The sequence below is a fragment of the Leucoraja erinacea genome, chromosome 18 (genome assembly GCF_028641065.1).
Source record: "Leucoraja erinacea ecotype New England chromosome 18, Leri_hhj_1, whole genome shotgun sequence".
Taxonomy (NCBI): Eukaryota; Metazoa; Chordata; class Chondrichthyes; order Rajiformes; family Rajidae; genus Leucoraja; species Leucoraja erinaceus.
Window position 1 is genome coordinate 12979830 of NC_073394.1, and position 17785 is coordinate 12997614.

General features: G+C 41.9%; 1 protein-coding gene across 2 annotated transcripts in view; it reads left to right on the forward strand.

Moving 5' to 3' along the window:
• Nucleotides 1-17785, forward strand: part of lrrc56 (leucine rich repeat containing 56) — an 88394-nt gene that overhangs the window by 44789 nt on the left and 25820 nt on the right. For both annotated transcript variants that reach the window (XM_055649361.1, XM_055649360.1), the window contains exons 5-6: nt 7323-7419; nt 9849-10046. In XM_055649361.1, coding sequence (XP_055505336.1) covers nt 7323-7419; nt 9849-10046 — 295 coding nt within the window. The remainder of the gene's footprint in view (nt 1-7322; nt 7420-9848; nt 10047-17785) is intronic.

Genomic DNA, 17785 nt, shown 5'->3' on the forward strand with positions numbered 1-17785 from the left:
ATTGTTCATTCCTGTCCGGTCTGGCACAAAAGTAAGTCTGGAAAGAGAACTCATCTGTGGCTTATGAAGGAAATTAGGGATAGTATTCAATCCAAATAGGAGACGCATTACATTGCCAAGGAAAGCAGCTGGCCTGAGTAGAATTCAGTAAGAGTACACAAAGATTGATTAAGAGGCACAGATGGAGTATGATAAGTTTGTAAGGAATATAAAAACTAATTGTAAAAGCTTCCAACAAATTCTAAAAATGGAGAAGGAAACAGTGAAAATGCAATCTGGGTCATCAACAATAAGAAATAGGGGAAGAATGAAATTATAGAGGAATTAAATGCACACATTGTTTTGTCTTCACAAAGAAGGACACAAATAAGCTGCCAAAAATGTCAGGAAAACAAAGACAGTGTGAGAGACTGAATGAAATCAGCATTAGTAAATTCTTTGCACCTTAAGGAAGTACAATCTAGGTATTTCCCATGAAATAAAATAGAGTAATTAAAGCTAGAAATGTATCTTTGCATCATTATAATTGCTGGATATTCAAGGTATCCCAAGGATATGCGAGTGGAGTTGTAACTTGGGGTAGGTCAATCTTAGTCGTGTTGAATGATGGAGGTTTGTGGAAATGAATGGCCGGCATCTGCTATTGTTTATTGTGTGGCAGATCAAGAGTGAGAGCAGATATGACAAATGGCACAAAATTGCCCGTTTTGACAGGAAAAAGAAATATAACATTTAGAGCGGTCTGAGCTGCAGAAGCACCTGGTGTCCTTATGTGCGATTCTCAAAATACTAGTATTTAGTGTATAACAAGTAATTAGGAAAGGTAATAGTATGTAAACTTTTATTGAAAGAATTGAATAGAAAAGTTTGAGTTATATAGGATCTCGAGTACCATGCATTGCGTTGGCCTCCATATTTAAGGAAGTATGCTAATGCAATGGAAACAGTCAGGGAAAGTTTACTTGACTGATTCTGGAATGGGTAGAAAGGTTGGACAAGCTTGGGTTGTGTCCATTGGAGTGCTGTGAACCAGCCGCATTAATAACGAGAGTACATGAGCAAGTTAATGGCTGATTATTCTTTGACCAGTGGCTCGTCTCTTGTTCTCTCATCTAGCTGAGTTGTGTGTGATGGATTACTCTCTACTTTCCTGGCTGTGCAACTTCAACAATGCTCAAACAGCTGGGCACTGTCAATGACAGTGCAGCTCCAAGCATTCATTCCCTCAGCCACCAACACCACAGTGGATGCAGTGTGTACCATCTACAAAATGTGCTGCAGTTATTCACCCAGGTACTGACAACACCTTCCAAACCTACAAACTCCACACTCGGAAGGACAAGGGCATCAATCATGTGGAACACCACCACTTGCAGCTTCCCCTCCTCGTACACCTTCCCTTATTTGGATACATGTAGCTGTTTCTCCATCCTCGCTGGGTCGAAATCATGAAACTATGTAGCACTGTTGGAGCACCTTCATCGGGGTACTGCAGTTCAAAAATGTGGCTCATCATCACCTTCTCAAGGGCAGTAAAGGGTTGACATTAAGTGCAGACCTTCCAGCACTGCTCACAGCCTGAACATTTATCAATTTAAAAAAAAATGAGAAGCTTGTCAGTAAATGTGGAAATAAATCTTCTTTGTGCAAATACACAGATCCCAATCAACCTCATTGCGGCCCTTGAACTTTCAATGTGAGCTTTCTCTATAGCATTATATTCTGAACTATATTTATTTTGCACTACATTTTGTATTGACCTGTGGTGCGATTGAAATCATGTACAGTATGATCTGTCTGGATAACAAAGTGCTAGGGCTGATTACGGATAGAATATAGGAGAGCCACTCGGGAGGGGGAAGATGTAGCCAAGGAACTAAATGTGTTTCACCACAAAAGAAAATGCTGTGGAGGTGATGATAGGGATGTGTGTTTGTTGTGATCTAAATGGACATTTGGTCGACCTATGATAAAGTATTGCACACAGCTTGTCTTTAAACTTAAAGTGATGGAATTGAAGTATTAGAAAGGAATAGAAGGGAAAAAATTAATAGGAACTCGAAGGGCAACTATTTCTCCCAGAGGATGGTGGGAATATATGCAACGATCTGCCAGAGGAAGTGATGAAGGCATGTGCAATAACAACATTTAAAAGACATTTGGACAAGGATAGGAAAATTGAGAAGGTATATAGGTCAAAGGCAGGCAGACAGGATGCTGCATGTAACACAAAATGTAGGAGAAAAATTCAAGGAGGCCTGTAATAGATTTCAGGAGATATACTGTAGATAGTCTGAGAGCATGGGTAGAAACAAGTAAACAAAACTGACAAAGCACATAAACTAGCACTTAGAGAGGCACAGGTTACTCAAGGAATGTTAACATTGATCTGTTCTGTTTGAATGTCTGAATGCATTCATTTTTTTGAAGAGGTAACAAGTGTTGATGGGGTTGAGCATTTGATGGAATATATTTTAGGAAGGCATTTGACGGCGTTTCACATCCAGATTGCTGAAGCCTCGACATCCAGAGTAGGATTAAAAATCGGGGGGTTGTTGATATTAAGCTGTATATCCTCCACTCTTCACTGGAATATACATCTTGAGCCGAGTGATCTCTTTCAGTGTCATAAATTTCTAAATTTCCAATGATGCTGTTGCATTTGGGGAAGGTGAAAGGGGCAAAGGAAGGCACAATAAATGAAAGGGTATTAAGAAGTGTGGAGGAGCAAAGGAATTTTGGAATGCCTGCCCCCAATGACCGTGTGGTTACTAGGACGGGTGGGTAAGAAGGTACACTAAATTTTTGTCTTTATGGGCTGTGGCATAGAATACAACAAGGAGGCCATGCCAGAACAGAATTCAACATTAGTTTACACTCTGGTCAGATCTGGGTACAATTTTGGTCCCACACAGCATGAAAATAAAAATGGCACGAGTTACTGGAGGGTGCAGAGATTTACAAGAACATTGCTGAACTGGAGAATTGTGTTCTGAGCAGGGACGTTTTGTGCCAGGGTTGCTTCCTTTGCAATAAAGGAGACTCGGAAGAGATTTAATTAGAATCATAAAAATGTATGCCGAACAAGCAGGCTGTTCATCCCATTATGTCTGTGCCAGTCGAAACTAATCCCATCTTCCAGCACCAGGTCCCAAGCTATCCCTTATAGACATCCACTGCTGGCTAAGTGAAATTGTTAGCTAAATCTCCCTTCTAAGCTCTGCTAATGATTGCAACTTGAATATATCAAATTATGAGGCCTGGAGAGGATGAACAGAGAAATTATTTCCCTTAGCCAAGGGATCGTTAACAAAAAGGCATTTACAAAGTTAATTAGTGAGGGACAAAAATAATGTTCATCCACGGGTTGATTGGTCAGAATCGGAACCTACTGCCTTAAAGGGCAGAGGAGACAGCAGCCTTCACCACGTTTAAAAAAATACTTAGATGATAACGTGAGGAGCTAAATGTCTAGAACTACTGGCCAAAAGATAGAATTGACATATCATCATAATCATACTTTATTAGCCAAGTATGTTTTGCAACATATGAGAAATATATAGTTCATTTCTGGTTGGTGTCTATACGGCACCTGTGCATGTTCTCATCTTGCTACCATCAACGGGAACAAGGTACAGAGCCTGAAAACCATGACCTCCAGGTTCAAGAACAAGCAAGCTTCAAGAACAAACAAGCTTTCCAGCAAGCTTCAAGCTCTTGAAAACTACACAGCACTAACCAGTTCAACTATGATTTTCTATGGACTGTATCTTTGACTGCACAATGGATTTTGGGTTTGCACTGTTATGGTTACCTTGTATTGCTGATTATTAACATATATTATAGATGATTGTATATTCATTTGTGTGTTCTTGAGCTAATTGGCATATTAAGCTGCAGCAAGACTATCTGATTGATTTGACAATTAAAGATTCTTAACTTCAGAGTCAAGACTCTGGAACATGTTGAATATACTTGTCATGAGTACATCCTGAGAACCACATAGCAAGCTTTATATCACTGTGATCAGTTCTGGCTGTAAATTAACCAGATCCATGATGTATTCTGAGAGACCTGAGAGTAATTGTCTCACGTGACAAGATGTTTTGAAAAATTGATTACGCTATGTGGCATCATTGGAACACCTTGAGACAATGCCAGCATAATGCCACAAAAGGCTGTAGAGGCCAATGGATATTTTTACGGCGGAGATTGATAAATTTATGATTAGTACGGATGTCAGGGGTTATGGGGAGAAGGCAGGAGAATGGGGTTGAGAGAGAAAGATAGAACAGCCATGATTGAATGGCGGAGTAGACCTGGTGGGGCGAATGGCCTAATTCTGCTCCAATAACTTATGAACATACCAGCCGCATTCCTCCTTGCAGCGGTCTGCTTGTGCACTGTGCATTGGATATGTTTGCCATTGATTTTCCATTATCTCCGTGTGCGCATGTTGTGTAGAATTGGGAGCGAGAACAAGCGCTTAAGTAACTTCTCCATCTTGGTGGCTGTCCCTTTGTATTGTATCTCATGAAACAATCTATAAATCAGCAGTGTAAAGCTGAATGCTGTTATCACTGCACTCAGGTCTTTAACATTCTGCTAGTTTTCAGTTATATTGATGGGTTCAGATAGTTTTTTATTACCTTCATGCTGCATATTGACATTCCTGTGAGTCAACTATTAATTCCAAGTGGTATAGATTTAAATCCCACTCCAGAGACCTGTGCATAACATCACATTGCAGTGCTGAGGAATCCTCAAAGGCAAAGCTAACAACGTTTCATACTTGCCTTGAAGCATCATTACCTTGTTCAGGTCAAGTTGCACAATCTTGAAAGACTTGAAAGAGTCATACAGCACAAAAGCCTTTGCCCCGTTTCATCCATGCCGACCAAGATGGCATCAAAGCTTGTTCCATTTGCCTGCATTTGGCCCACATCCCTCTGAACATGTCCTAACAATGTACCCGTCCAAATGTCTTTTAAATGTTGTCATTGTATCTGCCTCAACCACTTCTGCTGGAAGCTCGTTCAATATACCCATGACTGTCTGTGAAAAAGTTGCCCCTTCATGTTCTAATTAAATCTTTCCCCTCTCACCTTAAACCTACGCCCTTGAATTATTGATGTCTCTCCCCAGAGACAAAGACTCTGTACATTCACCCTGTCTATTCCCTCGTGATTTTATATACCTCTAGAAGATCACCTCTCAACCTCCTGCACTCCATGGAATGGTCCTAGCTTGCCCAACCTTTCCCTATACCTCAGCCCTGCAGTTCTAGCAACACCCGTATAAATCTTCTCTGCATTCATTCCAATGTCATAAAGAACAGCAAGTTCTCCTGCTCATCACCAGTATTTATAAAAAATAGAAAAGTATAGCATGGGAACAGGCCCTTCAGCCCACAATATATATGCCGAACACAATGCCAATATAAACTAATCTCATCTGCCTACATGTGATCCCTACTACTCCATTTTCTGTATATTCAAGTAACTACCTAAAAGCCTCTTAAGCACCATTATTGTACCTGGCTTCACCACCACCCTTGGCACCGACTACTCTCTGTATCATAAGCTTGTGCCGGACATCTCCTTTAAATTTTGCCCTCTCACCTTAAAGCCATGCCATCTTGCTTTTGTCTTTTCCAGTCTAGGAAAAATGCTCTCTGACTGTGCCTCTCATAATTTTGTATCAGATCAACCCTCAGTGTTCTACACTCCAAGGAATAAAGTCCTAGTCTCTCCAACCTCTCCCTATAGCTCAGGTCATTTATTACCAAAGCCTAGTCCTTTATCCCAGTTGCTGATTGTAGAATAAAGATGGAATGTGGCAGGCGGCACGGAGGCACAGCGGTAGAGTTGCTGCCTTACAGCGCATGCAACGCAGGAGACCCGGGTTTGATCCCGACTACGGGTGCTTGTCTGTACGGAGTTTGTACGTTCTCCTCATGACCGCATGGGTTTTCTCTGAGTTCTTCGATTTCCTCCCACACTCCAAAGACGTACAGGTTTGTAGGCCAATTGGCAGGTTTAAATGTAAATTGTCCCTAGTGTGTGTAGGATAGTGTTAATGTGCAGGGATCGCTGGTCGATGCTGACTCGGTGGGCGGAAGGGCCTGTTTCCTCGCTGTGTCTCTAAACTAAAGTAAACTAAATTAAACTAAATTAAAAACGAGGCCATGGTTGCCATGGTGATATGCTGTTCACAAATTGCAGGATTAATGAGGGCAGTTAAAGGCAGAGGAAATACAACAACATGTAAAACCTGGACAAAGGTGCTGGGAAAGTGATCACCCAGTCCCTTCACACAGACCCCATAACATAGTCTCCATCACCCAACCATTCAGTCTGCATGGGCTGCTTCCCTGAATCCCCAGGTGCCTTTCACTTTAATTCTCCATCCCACTTCCGATTATCTGTGGCCTTCTTCACTGTCCTCTTAAACTGTTGTGCGACAATACTGGGAAATATATTTTGCAATATATATTATATATATATATATATATATTACAAAATAGATTTCCTCTCCTGGATAGTTTCCAGTTTCTCCACCAGAATGAATCTGTATCTTTTCCTCGTTCTACCTAATGTACTCGAGTTTGACTTCATTGTATTCATGCATTGTATTATCTGATTTGAATGGATCGGATACAAAACAAAGTTTTTCACTGTACCCTACAATAAACCTAAAATGTTGCAGTTTTCAAGATTTAATAATTTCAGATAATTGTTTCTTTGCTTGTATCTGAATTGACTGGTTTTGGTGATACATTAACTCAGTGCTTGTTTTCTGTCTCCCTCTGCAAAGACTGCCCGATCTGCTTGGCCTCTATGGCATTCTCCATTTGGTTTCAGGTCTCAGCAGCTTTTCACAGCTTTTACGTATCCATTTGCTCTTTCTCTCTCGCTCTCTCTCTCTAACTTGCCTCATTAATCTTTCAACCAGACAGTTCCGTAAACCGTGGGGTCACCTTGGTCTGCCTCTCTTATGTTAAGAAGTTGTGCGGTTGAATGTTATTGGTGTTATTACTGTTCCCTACACTTAAAAACTCATGAATTGACTGTAAAACACTTTGGGACATCTTGAATCATAAGCGGCTTTCCATAAAAGCACACTTGTTTGCTCTTTATTGGCTCCCAGTAAAGCAATGAGAACTCTGGTATGACCTCTCTTGGATAGTTTCCAGTAATTCCTCCTCCAGAATGAATGTTGAGAGTTTTTCTGCAAGTTAATGTAATTATATTTAAGTTACAATGGCTCAAAAATTGTCAAATGAAAGTAATTGATTTTCCACTTTCTCAATAAATGTTTAGGGACCTCGGAACATCATTAACAAAACTCCAGGTGCTGTGGATGGCTCGCTGTGGTCTGACTGACTTGGATGGAATGTCTTCCTTCTGTTCTTTAAAGGTGATTGGCTTGTACAGTGCTTGATTTACAAAGTGCACCATGAAATTAAGAGAGTTTCACTGGTCAGATCCACAAGCTGTTTAAATCTATTATTCAGGCAAGGAAATAAATGGAATTGTGCAGAGAGGAAAGTGTGGCTGCCTTGTTTTTCTTAATTGTTTTTCTCCTTGTATTAATGATTCAGCGGCTCACCAAAATTATGTGAACACTGCCCAGTCTCACAGCATCCATTGCTGTTGCGAAATAACTTCCTGTCAGCAGAGAGATTTTAGTCTAAGCTACATTGATGTCCGAGTGCACACAGGGGCCATGTTCTGCCTGCTCTTTGACACTGCAGTTGAAAATATTTCGTAATCCCCCTGTCTATATTTTGCCATGTGCCTGTATCACTCCAAAGTTAATCTATTGCCCAGACTGCTTTCCCTATCCATGAATCAATCCCAAACTAATTACAAAGCCTTCCCTCCCATAGCCCTAGATCCATTCCAAATCAATCCTGCTCTCCTGTTCCCCCCTCACATTCTGATATTATTGTCTTTCAATGTTTTCATGAGTTTTCCAGTAAAGATGCTTTAAAGTCTTTGCTTCATTAGTTTCCTGTCAAAAAGCATTCCCGGCTCCATCAGTCCTGTGTGGAAAAAAATCAGCTAGCCCTTTTCCTCTCTCCCTTGGTGACTATTTTCTTTGTCACCAATTCACATCAAAGGAAATGGTCCTCCATTCATTGAGTGTAAGCTTAGCTATTTATACCCAGGGTCTGGGATCTTCAGACCCTCAGCAGCCTCTGTTACCATTGTCACTGCTGCTGAGGCCACTTTAGTTTTCAATTTGCAATTACATTTGATGAGTTTTTCATGCTTTACTGTATTTCTAAAAGTATGTTTAAGAGTGGAGCAGAGATGCCCATGGACCTCTGTTGCTTCAGACTGAACCTTCGGGTTGGTATTTGACTGGAGACATAAAAATTGGGAAGCAAGGATTTATGTAATCTAATTGGCAAATAATAAGAATAGGAAATGACCCATTAGAAGGGTGGAATAACTGAGTTACTGGTTAGGAAGAAATTTGCACAGATATGCCTATCATCCAATAGCAAGAGAAAATGAAATTTTACTTTTGAACACTAAAATCCAAATACCTCTGATGCCGAAAATTATAATAGGACAAAATAAGCTTGGTGGAAGAAGGCAAAGGGTGGGAGTGGAAGATTGTTTTATAGATTGTGAGCAGTGGTGTGCCGCATAATCGGTGCTGGGTCCACTGTTGTTTGTCAGATATATCATTGATTTGGACGCGACGGTAGGTTGCATGGTTATTATGTTTGCAGATGATACCAAAATTAGTGGTAGAGTGGACAGTGTTAGAAGGTTGTCCAAGGTTACAATAAGATATAGACCAACTGGGAAAGCGTGAAATGGCAGGTGGCATTTAACTCAAACAAGTGCGAAGTGGTGCATTTCGGGAAGTTAAAACAGGTTAGGTCATATACAGAATGACAGAACCCTGGGGAATGTTTTTGATCAGAGATCTAGGGGTACAAGTACATAATTCCCTGAAACTGGCAGCACAGATAGTCTGAAGAAGGGTTCCGACTCGAAACGTCACCTATTCCTTTTCTCCAGAGATGCTGCCTGACCCGCTGAGTTACTCGAGCACTTTGTGTTTATTTTCGGAGCAGATAATGCAAGGTGGTGAAGGTATGGCATGCTTGCCTTCATCAGCCAAGGCATTGAGTACAAGAGTTGGGACATCATGCACAGTTGCACAAAATGTTGTTTAGTCTGTACATGGAGAATTCTGTGCATTTCTGGTTGCCATATGACAGGAAGGATGTGATTAAGTTCAAGAAGGAGGAAAAGATTCACAAGGATGTTACCTGGACAGGAGGGATTGATTATAAGGAGATATTGGATAGACCATGTTTTCCCTGAAGGAAAGGAGGCTGATAGGTAACATGATAGAAGTAAATAAAATGATGAGAGCCTGTGTCTGTTTTCCCTGGTAGGGGAGTCTAAAACTAGCGGGGATAGGTTTAAGGTGAATGAGAAGATGGTTAAAGGTGATCTGCTACGACTCACTGAGTTCATTTTCAAGTATGTTTCCAATTAATTTATCACAGATGTTTGAATTAGTTTAAGGTCTTTAAATGTAGGAATATTACTGAGGAAAGGGGAGAATTTAAAGAGGTAAAATCATGTCCCAGGCTGTCAATGGAAGCAAACTTATTTGGCTGCAGATTGCATGAATACTGGAGTTAATGACAAGTTTTAAAACTTGATCGGTAGATATCTGTTATTCAGGATGCGGAATTAAGATGCCTGACTACAAATGACATGTGGATCAACCATTCTAGGTGAGTGACAGAATTGGTTAAAGGGCCTGAATGGCCTCCTTGTTTCCGAAGTTATATTCCCTTGCTTTCACTGCAGGAGCTGTATTTGGCGTACAATAATATTTCGGATGTTAGCCCGGTGAGCTTGCTGGAGCAGCTGGAAGTGCTGGACCTGGAGGGGAACAATATAGACGATATTGTACAGATCCATTACATCGCTCTGTGCAGTGAGCTGAACACCCTCACTTTGGAAGGCAACCCTTTCTGCTTTCGACAAAACCCAGGGGCCACAGAGGTAAAAAGAGCAAATTACTTTGACTGCAAGTGTGGTTATGATGGTTTCATTTCGTATTACAACCATCGACACTAATTTAGGAGCTACAGTAACATAGTGATTTTATAACTGGACTCGTAATCATAGGCTTGGACTGATGATCTGAAGATGTCTTTGAACTCAACATTGCACCTGGGAATTTAAATTCACAATTCAGTGAATATTAAATAACAATTATCAATAAAGGGGAATTGAAATACTTGAGGGAGAAAACAAAAATCAGTATTAAAACACAAATACAAACAGACAAGAAGGCATAATGTTTGCCTGCATTGAGTACAGGATTTGGGACTTCATGTTACAACTGTACAAGACATTGGTGCAAATGCAACAGGAATATTGTGTGCGATTTGATGGCCTTATGATAGGAAGGATGTGATTGAGTTTGAGATTGCAGAATTGATTTACAACTCAGGCTTGAGATCTTGAGTTAAAAGGCCAAACTGGATATGTTGGAGCTATTTCCCTTGAAACAAAGGAGGCTGGAGAGTGACATGATAGAGGTTTATAAAATCACGAGGGGCATGGATAAGATGAATTGTCACAGTTTTTTCCCAGGGTGGGATCTAAAACATGTTGATGGTGAGAGGGGAAAGATTTAAAAGGGACTGGAGAGAATGTTTTTCACACAGAGGGTGATGAGTAGATGAAATAACCAGCTAGAGTTGAGGTAGGTACAATTACAAAATGTAAAAGACATGTTCACAGATAGGAAAGGTTTAGAGGGATATGGGCCAAATTCAGACAAATGGGATTAGCTCAGGAAGACTCCTTGTTTGGCATGGATGAGTTGGGCAGAAGGGTCTGTATCCGTGCCATATAGTTTCATGGCTCAATAACTAGTATCATTAACCGACCATGAAAGTACCAGATGTTGTAAAAAGCCCGACTTGTTTGGTAAAGGAAGTCCACTTGCCTCTTCTGGCCTCCATGTCACTCCAGACACAGAGCAATGTGGTTGACTTTTAACTGCCGTGGAAATAGCCAAGCGAATCGTCTAGTGATTAGAGATGGATAATAAATGCTGGTCTTGTAAATGATGCCTGGGTCAGGTGAATAAACAAAACTAAAGATTGATCCTGCAAAGAAAATGAGCGGCGTATAAAACATTTATTTACTTTGTTCTTTGTTGTGCTTAAATCTTTTCAAATTGTGAGTGAATGTGAAAGACATTAAGAGTTCAGTTGCTGACCTCCTGGGGGGCTACTGACTGATTGAGGGAATGTTGCAGATAACGTGCTTCAGTCAGATTCTAACCTCGCGAGTTGCTGTAGATGCACGCAATGTAATTGTGAAAAGACCATGGTGCACCAATTAATTCAAACTTATTTGAAAGAGGATTTCTGATCATATGTGCATACTTACTTGTTGACATTCTTTATCTATATAAGAAAAATTTACCAATTAGTTTTACATTTTTATTCAAATATTCATTTTTTTCTTTCTCACTATATCCCACTCAGCTACTCCATGCATCTTCCCTATTACAGAAGAGCGGGGAGCCAAGCTGTAATCTCGTAAAAAGACCAGCATTGCCAACATGTAATGACCCGAGTGATTTATTGATTTAGTGCTTTTATTTTAATACGTTCATCGAAAATGGTGCGGCATTCTTCTCTGCATTCTCTCTTTTTACCATTTTTGCACACTCGGGTAATGACATTGAATTCAATCTATTAGCTGCTGGCAGAATGAGTGTTGCAGAGCTAGGCAGCACTGGTTCATTTCACAGAGGGCTGATGTTCTGTGGAGAAGGGAGAGTGCATCTCCTACCTTGGTGTGCACCTAATGAAGATATCAGTGCACTGGGAATTGGCAACATTCCCAGCTGAGAGAATGGTCCATGGGCAGAATTTCACTCCAAGTGCTTCTGTGATTACACTCCATCCCTGTCTTCAGATTGAGCCACAATGAAGAATTTCCTGATCAGTCTGAAAAACGGTTCCTACCCGAAATGGCATCTATCCATTCCCTCCACAGATGCTGCCTGACCCACTAAGTTGCTACAGCACTTTGTGTTTTGCTGAATGAGGAATTTCCTTGTTTTTTCCTTAATCTTAGATTACCTGATTTTTACACTTTGGCCGGTCTTTACACTGTTAAAATCCTTTTTTTGGGCTTTTTTAAAAATCCTTTATACCAAGACTCTAGTCTCAGCACAGTTCACACAAGTAGGATCCTCTTTCCTGTCCCGGTGGTATATGAAATAATGAGGGACATAGATAAGGTGAAATGTCACAGTCTTTTCCACAGTCTTGTCTAGAACTTGAGGGCATAGGTTAATAGCACCTTCCAGTCTCTACCTAGTGCCAGAGTAGCTGGCAATTGCACCAAAAGGAGTGCGTCAGTGTACAAGGAAAATAGACTGAAAGGGTTACTGAAGCCCAGGTGGGCTGATGTCATGAGGGGAATTGATAACGGAGAAATACCGTGGGATTAGATTGCGTGTTAAGAGTCAAACCCTGACCACAGAGATGTCTACTGGTCAGAGACCTGCAATCAGAATAACTCCCTTCCACCATGAGCCTCTGTTTTCAATGGGTAAGCCAGTAATAAATCCAAACTATCAAGTCACCTTGGATCTCATGCATCTAAACCTTATGGATTGACCTGCCAGAGGGCACTTCACCAAATGTCTCACTAAAATCTATATGGACCACATCAACTGCCCCAACCTCATCAATCACCTTCATCACCTCTCCAAAATACTCAATCAAGTTATTAAGACGTGACCTGCCGTGGAAGAGAAGTAGTCTTGGTAGAACAAGATTAATGGACTGGCTGATCGCTCCTGTGCTTTGTACGATCTGTTTGCATAATGCATGAAGACATTTTCTTGGTGCTGCATCAGTATCTGTGTGAGCAGCTGCCTGTGAATGTGGATTGACTATTCTTAACCACTGGGGGGAAATGCGAAACACAAACTGCTCCAAGCCTCCCAATTAGAGGTGAGTAATTTATCGGCAAGAAACCTGAATTTTCATCACTCAATATTCATCACGTCCAATATCAGGCTGGCACACAGAACATCTTCCAGCATCGGTCTGACGTAGACAATGTCACTTCTGGGGATGGCCGTAACTGACTCATCTTAGAAGATCGAACATAGGCCAATACAGCACAGGAACAGACCCTTCGGCTCACCATGACCTTGCCAAACATGATGCCAAGTTTGGTCCATATCCCACTAAACCTTTCCTATCATGTACCTGTCCAAATGACATTTAAACGTTGATATTGTCTCACCTCAACTACCTGGCAGCTTGATTCATATACTCAACATCCACTGTGTAGAAAATGGTGCCCCTCGTGTTCTTATTACATTTTTCCCCTCTGTCCTTAAGTCATGGGCTCTAGTTCTGGGAAAAAGAAGATGTGCATTCACCCTAACTATTCCCCTTCATGATTTTGTGCACCTCTCATTGGTGCAGCAGGTAGAGCCGTTGCCTCATGACGCCAAAGTCCTGGGTTCGATCCTGACCCTGGGTACAGTCTGTGTGGAGTTTGCACGTTCTCGCTGTGACCGTGTGGGATCCCTCCCGGTGCACTGGTTTGTACTTAATTGGCACCTGTAAAATTATCCCTGGTGTGTACGGAGGAAGTGGGAAAACATGGAACAGGTGATCGGTGTGGTCAATGTGGACTTGGTGGGCCTACGGCCCTGCCCAACCTCTTGCCCTCAAGAGGCTCAGGCCCTCAAGTCCTGACAGCATTTCCATGAATCTTCTCTTAACTCTTTCCCGCCTAATGCTGTCTTTCCTATAGCATGATGTCTAGCGGGTTGCACTTTTTTTCTCAGGATAAGGAGGCCATTGGTTCATTCCATTTGCAGAGATTTGAGAAAAAAAATCCAGACGATCTCCAGTGTAGTCTTGAAGGAGCAGCTCACTGTTGGACGTGCCGCTTCTCGAAAGAAACATCAAAGTGAGGCCTGCTCTAACCCTTAATAAAGGATCCTATGGTGTTTGATCAAAATAGAATGGGTAGTCATTCCCACTGATCCCAGCCAATGTATGTCTGATACTCAACATTACAAAAGAGCACATTTTCTGATCATCATCTGTTGCTGTTTGTGGAAGCTCGCTGTGTCTAGATCGGCTGCCATATATCCTATGTTACAACAATGGCTATATTTTAAAAGCAATTCATTAGCCATAAAGCAATCTGGGTGTCAACAACATTGCTGTTTTGTGATGGCATAAACCTTTTAGTGTATACTATTTTAATTATATATTTAATTTTTAACGTATTATTTTAAGCGTTTTAATTATTAGTTTATTAAATTAGAAATTGATTAGTCACAAAATCAAAATGGGGGGGGGGGGGTTGTTTGTTTATTGATGTAAAAAAAATTGTTGATAAATGTAGTTTAATATTTCATTGATATGCTGACCAGCATTTTTTTATCCATAAAAATAGCATGGGTGAAAAGCATTACGGAAATGTAAATCTTTTTTTTGTCAGTAACATTAGGTATTTTACACAGTTCCTTTAAAGGTTATTTCTATGATGCAAATAGATACTTCATCCCGCAGTTTATTCTGAGTGACTGTACTTGCATTTCCTGCAGGATGCATCAAACAGCACTTATCCCTCAAGAATTGTATATTAATGGAGCTTAGCATAAGTGCTTGATTGAAAGCTATGTTTTAACTAGGATCTGCACGTATCTATCATAGACTTCTAAAGACTCATGTGGATTACTCTTGAAGTATTATCATATCATTTATTTCCCTTAAGGATTTGAATCTACCTAGTGCATTTCACAATTCCTTTCTAAACATCCTAAAGTGCTTTAAACCAATGAGGTATTTTTGAAGGCAAATCATTGTTGTGATGCAGAAATAGAGGAGCCAACTTGTGCATAGCTACCACTAACAGCAAAGTGGCTGTATAATGTTTTGGAATTGTTGATTGAAGGATAATGGAGTATAACGGGTAAGGCAGATCCGCTCAGAGCCTGGATTAGTATGCAGATCTACGATATTGCAACCATTACAAATCTTATATTGGGCAGCACAGTAGCGCAGCTGTTGGAGTCTCAGCCTCACAGCACCAGGTACTCGGGTTCGATCCTGAACTTGACAGCTGTTGTGTGGAGTTTGCACGTTTTCCATGTGATCGCTTGGGTTTCATCCAGGTGCTTCAATTTCCTCCCACATCCCAAAGACATACAGGTTTGTAGGTTAATTGATCACTGTAAAATTACCCCTAATGTGTAGGGAGTGGATGAGAAAGCGAGATAACATAGAATTAGAGTGAACGGGTGATCAATGGTCAGCATGGACACGATGGGCCCAAGGGACAGTTTCTGTGAACTAAATTAAACTAAACTAAGGGCAGGATAGGCAGCTCAATGTTCCAGAGTACATTTATTTCAGATATAACAATTGGTATATAAAGGATATAAAAATTCTGCAGCAACTCAAAGAGTCAGGCAATATCTGTGGAGAAAAATTGACAGACAACATTTCAGACTGAAGAAGTATTCCGGCCCAAATTGCTGTCAGTCCATTTCCATCTGCTGCCTGACCTGCTGAGTTCCACAGCAGTTTGTTTTTTACTCTGGATTCTGTGCTGTCCAGTGTCTCTGAGAAATATTCTAAATATAGTCAAAAAGGAAAAGGATGTATGTGTAAGTTTTAGGAAGCTGAAATCAGACAAGGCCTTTGAGGAATATAAAGGAAGCAGGAAAGAACAAAGACAAAAATTAAGAGGGCTAAATGTGGCCATGAAATTTCCTGGGCGAGTAGGCAGCACCTCTACCGGGGTGCCACTGTGCCGTGTCATAGGAGTCAGGAAGTAGTGGTGGAGGGGTGTTTTTCTGACTGGAGGTCTGTGGTTAGTGATGTTCCGCTACGATTGGTGCTGGGTCATAAGATCATAAGTGATAGGAACAGATGATTCGACCCCATCAAGTCTACAGTACTCCGCCATTCAATCACGGCTGATCTATCTCTGTTGTTTGTAATACGATTGAGATGAAAATGTGGTCTGTTCAGTAAGTTTGCAGATGAAATGCAGATGGCACCTTTGACAGAGCAGCAGAGGCAGGACACCAACAAGGTAGAGTGAAGATGCAGGTTGGGAGCTTGTAATCAGACGAAGGCCAGTTCAGTTTAAAACACATACAAAAAGAAAAGCAAGTGATATTGATATTTGCCCTGTTGGTTGAATTTTGCTTTGTTTATCCAAATAATCTGCGTAGCATTATTGCTGATGTGAAGGTTGTATGTACTCTGTAACTGCTTTCCTGAATCATTAATCTGACCACTCTGATAGCCTCGGCTTTTATTGCCAACTGTAATGAGAAAGGTTTTTATCGTTCACAAGGGACTAGTGAGTTACTGCTCTTCACAGAATCAGTCTGCAGCAAAAAAAAAAAGCACCTTATTTATAATAATAGCACAGCATGTAACTTACATGTTGCAGAAGGGGAGAAATTGTAGAAGTTAAAAATTAATTTGCAGTCTTGGCTATAATCCACTGATTGAAGCATGGGAGACTGAGGTCTGAGTTTATTGAGGTGCACAGATTATGAGGAGCATGGATAAAGTGAACGCACATAGTCATGTTTATAAATTCATAGTCCTTTTCCCAAAGTAGAGTATTCTAAAACAAAGGACAAAGGACATTTATTGTCACATACACCATTTCTGGTGTAGTGAATTTTGAGTTGCCATTATGAAAGTAAGACACCACATTAAAGAAGAATTTAACATCTATATTACTAAAAGTCTGTTCTTGACCGGTTTTGGCGATCTGTGCTGCGATTTCCGAGAGAACGCCGCCACCTACGGCCGTCATTTTTGGCCACCTCGCTCAGAGCCCCCCTCCGCTGCAGGTGTGCCGAGGATTTTTCCAGTCGATGAAAAATGACAGATATTAATGATTTTACGAAATTCCCCATTCTCTCTGCTGCCCCCGCTGGCGGCAGGGGGGAGGGACTATAAAACCAGGAAGTGGTGTGCCTCAATTAGTCTGCAAGCTGGAGGAAGGCAGAGGGTCACGTTTCTCTGAGCTGTGAATAACACTGAACACATGTCCACACAACTGTGAGTAAGTACCCCTTAATGTGGTTTGAAAATGAAAATATGGTTAAAGTAAAAAAGCACTGCCTGCAAATGGTTGTTTGGGGGGCTCGGGTTGAAATAAAAAGGCACTCTCTCCCCCCCTCTCCTGTCCCCCCCCCTCTCTCCTCTCCCCCCCCCCTCTCCTCTCCCCCCCCTCCTCTCCCCCCCCCCCTCTCCCCCCCCCTCCTCTCTCCCCCCCTCCTCTCCCCCCTCTCCTCTCCCCCCCCCTCCCCCCCCTCTCCTCTCCCCCCTCTCCTCTCCCCCCCTCTCCTCTCCTCTCCTCTCCCCTCCATTCGCTCCCCCCCCCTCTCCTCTCTGCCCCCCCTCTCCTCCCCCCCCCCTCCTATCCCTCCTCTCTTCTCCACCCCCCCCTCTCTCTCTCTCCCCTCTTTTTCTCCCCCTCCTCCCCTCCATCCCCTCCCCACCGTCCCCTCCCCTAACCCCCCCTCCCCTCCACACACCCCTACCCCCTTCCCTCCACCCCTCCCCCTCCCTGCTCCACACCTCTCCCCCTCACCTCACCCCCCTCTCAGCACACCCCCTCACTCCCCCCTCACCCCCCCCTCTCCCCCCCTCCTCTCCATCTCCTCTCCCCCTCTCTCTTTCTCCCCTCTTGTTCTTCCACTC